The following is a 9,203-nucleotide window of genomic DNA, read 5'->3' on the forward strand; positions in this document are numbered from 1 at the left end:
TTAGGATGCGCTTTGTGTGACCTACCTGCCACCTGCATCAGCCCCTCCCCATACATCAGATGGTGGAGCCGTGGGACTAGGTGAGCTGAGCTGACACACTGTCTGCGTTGTGGGATTGACACCTCTGCCCTGAGGAAGGTGGTGGGAGCATACAGCTGGCTGGTCAACAAAATGGAGCCTCTGTGCGGCAGCTCATATTTAGATACAATACACACACATTAAGTGTAGTTATTGCTAGGTGAACTTCACCCTAAGCTAGGTTGTGGCACCGTGCTATCACAGATGAACTATATTGCAATCCATGTTCTAGATGTCTCTAGTGATCCTTTTGAGTTTCATATGGGAGAAAATGCAGTGTCTCTTCCGTCTTCCATTTTCCATTTTGAGAGATCTCATTAATTAATAGACCCTTTGTTAACTATATCTATCTATATATAACTATATTGCTGACTTTTCTACTACTCCTCTTGTTATGTGCTAGTTAGTTGTAGCAGTTGCCAGGCAAGTCTTAACCATTCATGTAGTTTCCTGCTCTAATTTGTTGTAGAAAGCAGCGCTTCAAACAAATATTTTCTTATTCATCTACTTAATGTAGTAGTACAAAGTTGAGAAGGATGCTAATCCTTCCAGCAAGATTCCTAAAGCTCAGTTCTGGATTGAGGGACTGATTTCCATGCAGTATTTTCTCGTGAAGGTAGAGCTAGCTTTAGAATTCCAGAGGTCTCCCAGTAACTCATATATTCTAGTCAAATGATGGAACAAAAAGGTTAAGACAATTTTAACATGTCACATGTGTGGGACAAATTATGATACTACTACCTGCTAATATATTTCAACAGTCTAGATCCCATTTCCAAAATCCCTGGGTGCCAAGTACATTAAACTCTCTAAGGATATATGTATTGCAGCCAAATTTTTAAATATACGTGGGTATCTCAAGCAACAGATAAGCATCTGTAAGCATCTAACAGGATTTTAAATACGCCTTCTTACGTTGCTTCCAACAAAGGTAATTTTTCATCCTTTTCTTGTGTAAGTTACTTAAAAATCAAAACCTAGAAATATTTTGGAAATTGAGCTTATGCTTTAGTTTCATAGACTCTTGAAAATCCATGCTCTATTTAAAAATGCATATTGTGTGAAAAATACACCATTCATATCACTGGGATGATTAGTGTTAGAGTTCACAGAATGTAAGTAAGAGTACTGAAAATTTTTCCTATATTGAAGAATCCAGAGTCTGAAGGAAATGAAGGGGCTGTGTAAGGCTATAAGATTATCTTCAAAATAATTTTCTTCCCTTGTTGAAAACAAATTATTAAACCCCCTAATTTTTAAATTACAGTGTGCTTTCTTGTCTTGTCTGATTATTTGGGGGTGGGGTGGGTGAGTTGCTCTAGTTTCTGAAACTCTGCCTCTCAAAAATCTTTTGCCTTGCCTATTACAATTAAGCTATTGTTTTGCTTAGGAAAGTGGCCTGACTTAATTCAGGTTTGTGCCTCAGAATAAACTGAAATGATTAATAGCTCTGTGTGTGCTTAATGATGTGAGCCCTGCAGCCACTAAAGCACCTGTCTTAGTGTGTAAGCAGCCAGGGTTCACTATTGTGCATGGCTGGAGATTCACATAACAAAAAAGGCAATTAGACAATGTTAGGGATTTGAAGCAAACTATCAATGCAGGGAAATTGCCAGGGAAGGATTAGTTAGTTATCTCTTGCCTGATAAAAGCAGGTATCAATGGAAAACTCTTATATTGTTCTTCCACAGAGGCTCCATATAGAAATTTTAATGTCTAATGAAGACTACCACGGTTAAGCTCTGAAAACAAAGACCTGGAAAGTTGAAAGTGTGCTTAAATTAGCATTTCAGCTACCCTTTCAGATCACTCCTAAGCCTGTGAGTTGCTGCTAGTTTGAGCCGTGACTCTAATGGCAACCTGTTGTGTCCAAACAGAAAATATTCCGTGATTTTAGCATCATCTTTGTGGATTAAAAATTACTCCAAAAGGATGGTCTGCATTGTTTGGGTTTTGAAAGAGTTGCATTAATAGTATTGCCTTATCGTGGGTCTTAGAAGTTACGTATTCTCTTTCTTGTGTCTGTTCTGTAAGACATTGAGCACACCTCCTAACTCGCGCTGCTCCTTCTGGCCGGACAGCTTCTCTGTGTGTGCAGTAATTGGTTTTGAAGTTTGCTCCATCAGCTGCTTCGCAGAGCAGCTTTCTGCGTTGGTTGGTTATTTTGATCAGTCGTGAGAGCGATGGGCTGGCTGGCTGATTGCTGAGGTGTTCCTTCTGGCTGGGTGACAGGCTTGCTGGCTGACCTCGGCCAACTGGCTTTAACTCTGGTGGGGGATAGTTGCTAATATTTTCCAAGGCATCTAGGTGATTTAGGAGCCCACGGCTCACCCTGAAGGGGGTTGATGCATTTGGAAAATGTTACCCTATTAAATTCACCCCAAAGGGATACAGCGTAGGCTAATTTATGTTTGTAAGACAGCTTGGGGTCTTGGATTCCTGTGATGTGAGTGTCTTGCACTTTCCTCTTTGTACAGAGGCAAACAAGATCCATTCCTGTGGTGGTTTCATCAGACAGTCAGGCTGTACTGAGTCTACATCTGCTGATAAGAAAGCAACTTCTAGATAAATCATACAGGCATGTCTCTGAAGCCTAGGAATAAGGACTTCTGGCTCCAACAGCAAAATCCTGGGCTGCCTGACCTAAGGAAGGCCGCCTGCTGCTCTGGTAGTAATCAATCCGTCGCCCTTCCTCTGGCACTGCCGACGGGGGGCGTATCACAAGGGCTCAGAGGGCTTTGGCGAGGGTGGCAGCAGGCCGCAGAAGCAACAAAAAAGTGGCTGCCCTGTCGGCTGCGCGGGGGTCGCTCGTGCCCCATCAGGCACCTGGGGGACAATGAGTCACGGGGGCTCTGCTCTTGGCTGATGCCCTCGATGGCTGAAGAGAGGTACTGAGACATCTGGAAGAAGGTTGAGAGAGGCGCACCATGGCCCCAGTGGGAGAACACAAGGTTCTAACAACAGGGATGAGATGTGCGGGGGACCTGGCCATGCAAGAGAAGGCTCTATCTGTGTGTTCTTCATACTGACGTTATTCTTTAAATATCCTTATATTCTCTCGCTGCAGAATAGGAATAGTGGCCATGCCTGAGGCGACCGGCATGTGTCTGTGGTGCTCCTTGCGGCATCTAACCGCCCTTCTGTCCTCGCAGAAAATCATTAATTAAATTTAAATGCCTCTCACTGAATTTCCCGCACGGGTCTTTTTATGTATTAAGCTGGTCATTAGGGTTTTTGTGGCTTGCATGTAGTTATACTGCATGAATTCTTTAATAAACCATACAGAGGACGAAAGCCTCTGTATGAGAGGGGCTGAGTGGCTTCTCTGTGGGTGTCTGAAGTGAATGAGAGGTGAGGGAGAAAGGAAAAGATTAAGAAGTAATTAAAGGATAGAGAGAACGATAAATAAGGAAGAAAGGAAAAGATTGTGAGGCATATTGCTGATGCGTTTTAAATTTGAATTTGGGCAGTCTTTTTTACACACTGAGGGGGAAGAAGAAGTTGGAGGGACCCTTGTTTGCTATTATTCTTTCAAATTATAATCAGTGGTGCCTTGATTATACACCATTCTGATTGCTGTGGTCTAGTGATTAGAGCATAAAACGTGGAGACAAAAAAATATGCTGCTTTTCATGGCTGTAAAGGACTTGCTGGGTGGTTTTGAATGAGTTATTTCACTTCACTATGCCTCATTTTCCTGATCTGCAAAATAGGGATATTAATGCCTATTTTTGTGAAGGCAGTCTGAGAAACTTAAATGGAAACTTCTGTATAAATGTCAAGTATCATTATTATTGTTCTTAAACTAATCCATTGTAGTCAACTGCTTTTATAGTTTTTATGAAAGCAAATACAATGGGAGCCACATAATTGGCTGCCTAACAATGTTGTTTTAATTAGAAGAAGACAAAAAGTGTCTGAAGAATGCAACAGTGGGTTGCCTTTTTCATCAGCTGCAAAAAAAAAAAAAATCTGCTAGAACTGAACCATACCATACCAGGTAATAAAGTTACTCTGAAGTATATGTGACACACTGATCAGAAGTAACAGGCTCGGTCAATTTTTTGGTGCACATTTGGTTCACTATTTGCCTGGCACAGTCCAAGATTTTCAGTTATTGTTGAGCACGTAAGAAGAAGTATAAAAATGTGAAAAATGTATGTGCTTAATTCTTTGCCAGCATCTCAGAGATGAAGTTTCCTCAGGCTGTTATTTTAAAATCCTAATTTTTTTCAGTTCAATAGTTTTTAATGTCTGGCTTGTACACCTTTGGAAACAGCTAGGATAACAAACACTGACGCTCCCTCTCCTTGGTGAGCTGCGTGCGACCCATCTTTTAATATGATACTGTTAGAACAAGGTAATGGAACTAAACTGGGAAAATGTAAGTCTCATTACTCTTCACATTTGCCTAAATCCTGCTTATCTGAAAGGTAATCCTGCCTCTGCCAATTCACCCTGAGGGTGGATAGTCCCAGTGATTCAGCCCAGGGCCACATGCAGAAGGCTTTATCAGTAGGGGTACGCTGTATGGCAGGATGCTCTTAATCCGGGACACTGATTATTCTAGTAAAATTGAATGTTTGCCAGTCTAGTTTATTCTTTTTCCCCTGAATTTATCCTGACAAGAACAGGATTTTGCTGGGGTAACAGTGTTTATTTTGTCATGGAGGAAGGGCAATGTTTGGGTTTTTTTTAAGACAGAGCAATGTTGGTTATAGGTAAAGTGTCTTCATACATCTCAGTGATTTGGCAAAATCTGTTCTGTAGTCTTGGCCTTAACACGACCCCAGAGTGAGTAACTTGTGACCTGTCTGTCCGCATCAGCGTCAGTACTGCTGCCTTCTATAACAGCCCAATTAAGATAATTTTATGGTAGCTGTAGGAGGACTCAGTATCTGTAAGGCAGTCTGAGTGGAGCAGTCCTGGCTGTTCATTTTTGGTCCCCAGAGACTATGTTGCAACGACTGCCTCTTCGAAGTGCTTTCCTCCACCAGGCAGCACAAGCCTGTTTTCTTCAAGCTCATCTTCAGCCAACTCCTCTTTGTCTGTGAGCTCTTTTGCTCTAAACCCAAGGCTGTTCAGGGACAGGTATTACATTATATGCTTAGCGAGATGGGAAGAGCAATGTGACACCTGGATGCTGCTGGCTTTCTAAGATGATTAACATAGTGCTGGTATTACAATAATTACACTGTAGCACGGAAACACTCAACTCTGTTTCCTGCAAAGCCAGGTCCATTCAGAAGAAAAGTTTTAATGACATTAGAGAGCCAGTTTGGAATGAGGCTTTTTGTTTGTTTGTTTATTATTATTGTTGTTATTAATTTTTGAGGATATTTGTGAGGACTGATCTTTTTTTGCTTACTCAGACCCCAACTGTTGTTGTGAGTGCATTAAGACTTTGGGAGAAGGCAAACTATTCTTTTTTCTAGGACAAATCTCACATGCTGGATCTTTAGATTTTATCTTTTCATCCTGATGGTGAAAAAAATTACACTAAATATATATTAATATGATTTTTTTACTTAAAAAAATAATCTAGTATTGCATTTGCATTCTGCCTGTGAATGGTTAGCATGAAACCTTGTCCTTGGGAATATGGGACTGCTCATCCTCTCAGTGAAGCTAAGAGGACTTTTTTATATGTGACAGCACTGGGAAACAAGACTATTTTTCAGGGAAAAGTACAATAAAATTCTAGCATGTAATGCTCTTCATCAGAAAACATTTGTAAGAAAAATGCTGAAAACCATTCCTCTAGTTACACTATTAGGTAGGTTTTATTTTCTTTCTCAGTAAGAATAGTGAGTGTACATACAGACAAAACATGCCTTGCTCTGCCATTATTCTGAATTGCTAGTTGCAAATGAGACTGTCTACTCTTGCACTCCTTAGTATGTCTTTTTCAAGTGTAAGAAATGGATAAATGGATTTGACACTTGAGCAAACGGTGTCAGTGCCATTCCACATCAGCAAAAAGCAGAGTCTTCTGAGAAGATGAGATGAAAATGCAGGCGGTCGAACAAAGGAGCCACAGAAAACTCTTCATCTTGAAGAGCTCAACAGACACATATAAAATGAGTTGGCTGAACCTCAGTCCTGTGCCTCGTGGGTTCATCTTTGGGGAAATGAGGTCCAGTATGTTTTTTCCGATTGCAGCACTAGATGCTTCCTCGCACTTCTCTACCGGCCACTTGGGGTGGAAGGCCAAAGTTTGCTTTGCTATGACAAAGCCCAGTTGGACAGCTTTCTCCCAAAACAGACTAAAGTGAATACAGGCCGAGACAATGGGTAAACTATGATGTAAAGTTTATATACAAGAATATAACATTTATCTGGAGTATTTACAAGGTTAATTAAAGCAATATTTTACACCTCTTTCAGGTTAACCACTAGGTATATTACAGTTAGGCTATAGATGGTTTAATTTGCAAAATAATAAAAAAAAAAGCTGCATTCAGATCAACCAGCTCCAAAACTTGTTCATTTTTTCTGTGAGAGAAGGGCTCAGACTTGTGGAAAATAAAATGTGAGAATGGTTAATATACTCTTACTGGTACCTATGTATCACATGCAAGAGTCATAACATGACCTTTATAGTGTTAATATAGATGGCAAGCCATTTCACCTTGGTGAAAGAGTCGTACCCACTGTGACAGGCCAGTCGCACGCGTGGCTGTCTTTCTCTGCATCTCCCACTTCTGCGCAACAAACATGCACATATACAGAGAAGCAGCAATATAAATGAACCAGCGTTACCAAAATGAAAAGGGAAAAACCTCAGACCAAAGTCACATTTGCAACCGTAAAAAAAAAAAAAAGCTTTAAGCAAGATACTTTAATACTTCCCAAAAATAGTCATGTTTTTTTTTTTTATTACATTTTAACCTATGTACAAAAACGGAGGGCTCCCTCCCCTCTCGGAGAGCGGTCACCATGTCTCATGCCCGTGGCATCTCGAGGCTCAGAGGGGCCGAAGCAAGAAGGTGCAGGAGGCCCGGAGAGCTCGGGACAGAGGCGGCTGCTGGCAGTGGGCAGAGCCGAAGCCACTAACACTGCAGTTTGCGGATGCTGCGGGAGAACCGCTTGAAAGCCCGCTGCCCTTTCTGCCACCGCTTCAGCGAGGTGATCACCAGTTCCCCAGCTTGCTTTTGCCCCATCACCAAGTAGGGGACGTTGATGTCATTCATCTCGTCACAGGTACACTGGAGGCCACCTTTGAGCCAGAGCACGATCTTCCTCAGATCCCTTTCCGTCAGCCCATTCAGCTTGTAGATGGTTTTGCTCTTTGTTTCAGGGGTGATCTTGGTATCCCCATTGATGTAGGCAATCTCCTTCACTTTTATCTTCAGGGCTAATAGAGCGAGGGGAGGGGGAAGTGGGATGAGGGAGAGAGATTGAGAGGTTTTTTCCCATTAGTGCACATAAAGAGGACCTGGGGAGGGAGGTGCTCTATTGCTAATTAAACTGTCAGGGCTGACAGAAGAGGCAGCAGGTGGCTCCATTTCTAAAGCCACAAAGGGCATGCAAGTCATTCCAGTTTGAATCAACCTTTGGGTTGAGGGGTTTGGGGGTTTCTTTTCTCCTCTTCCCCCTCCCCCTCTTTTTCCTTCCTTTCTAAATTAGTATTTTCTCTGGCTTTTCTCCTGTTTGCAAACAGAGAGAGGGCAGGATTGCTATGTTAAGCAGCGCTCCGGTTTTTGCTGGGAGAAGACGGTCTTTCCGAAACTAGAGTTTGAAGGGGACGTGGGGAGGCGAGTACCTAGACCTAATCTGAAACCTGATCTCTGCTGTGGCTGAAAACTTCTAAACTTAATTTATTAGGCTGGAGAGGATTTTAGGCAAACCTGTAAGGAAATGATATTTCACATGCATTGTTTTTTTGAAAGAATAGATCCCATGGAGGGCAAATTGGTCCAACAGCTGCATTCGATTTGGTAAAATAACTAGGAGGGGGATACAGGGCTCTGTAAGAATCTGTAGGGCATGTTTAGCTTTAGGAGGATTTATCTGAGTGCAATTTGCCAGGCCAAAGCTATTGGTTGTTTTAACAATTATGTCCCAAAGTCATGGTTTCAGGTTTTGGGTGGTGGCTATTTTTTTTTTTTAAAGAAAGACTTCTGAATTGTTGTAGATATTTATACCACAACGCTGTTTCCAGGTATAAACATTGACCTATTGTAAAAGGATTCTCCTCCTTATTCCCTCTCTCTTGAAATGCTAATGTGTGGATAATGTGCTGTTCAGTTGTCTGTGTTGAAGGGGCTTTCTTGTCCTCTTCTAACCCCAGATCTTCCCATTAAGTTTATATCCCCAATTGTCTGTGCATTACCTTCTCTGTCAACTGATATATAGAGCTTCATTCTTAATCTGCAGAGACAGTCTTTCTTATGATACATGAGATTGGTCATGCAGCTCTTTCTCATACGTCTAAATGAAGCTTTGCTCTACTTCTCCCCAGGCAATAGTCTGGATGAAAGATTTTATTATTTTATTTTATTTTATTTTCTATTCGGCTTGCCAGCAACATTCACATAAAAGAGCACCACTTTGAAACAGCAAACAGAAAAGTACTATAAAATGGGCTGCTTTTTACTCTGAGGTGGAATTTTATGTTTTGTGACCCAACGGTCCGATGGGTCCATCTGCAGATAAGACAAAGCCCTGTTTTTATGCAGGCACATCTCTCACTGACTCCACTGGGACTTTTACCTGATCCTCAACTCTCGAGTTTCAACCGAGGGGGCTCTCCTTCCACTTACCAAAGTCATTTTTGCAGAGGTTTTCCACAATGTCATTATCGTCCTCGTTTTTGTTTTTGCAGGCGTCGCAGACCTTGGGTGCTGGAAATGCAAGGGACAGTCCCTGTCAGGCTCGGGGAGAAGGGAACAGCAGGTGGCGTTGGGAACCCTTCGGGACACGCCGGTTTTCCATCCCTCGATGGACGGACTCGCCCTGAGCCTTCCCCTCTTCGTCCCCGTCCCCTCCCCATCCCTTTGACGCGCCTTACCTTGCTGCGGACCCGCCGGAGGGGGGGCACGGTGTGCTTTTAAGGTCACACCTAAACCAAAAGTTGTTTGGTTTGGGTTTTTTTTTACTGAGGAAATGGTAAAGGGGGGGGG

At 42.3% G+C, this 9,203-nt stretch overlaps 1 protein-coding gene across 1 annotated transcript in view; it reads right to left on the reverse strand.

The window, feature by feature from the left end:
- Positions 1-6,373: 6,373 nt before the first annotated feature.
- The window catches only part of SFRP2 (secreted frizzled-related protein 2), a gene marked incomplete at its 5' end in the record, with an annotated part of 3,408 nt that continues 578 nt past the window's right edge, over positions 6,374-9,203 (reverse strand). Inside the window, 2 exons of the mRNA XM_009893766.1 lie at positions 6,374-7,435; positions 8,844-8,924. Coding sequence (XP_009892068.1) covers positions 7,131-7,435; positions 8,844-8,924 — 386 coding nt within the window. The remainder of the gene's footprint in view (positions 7,436-8,843; positions 8,925-9,203) is intronic.

This window comes from Charadrius vociferus, unplaced genomic scaffold (genome assembly GCF_000708025.1).
Source record: "Charadrius vociferus isolate BGI_N301 unplaced genomic scaffold, ASM70802v2 scaffold59, whole genome shotgun sequence".
In the NCBI taxonomy this organism is placed as follows: domain Eukaryota; kingdom Metazoa; phylum Chordata; class Aves; order Charadriiformes; family Charadriidae; genus Charadrius; species Charadrius vociferus.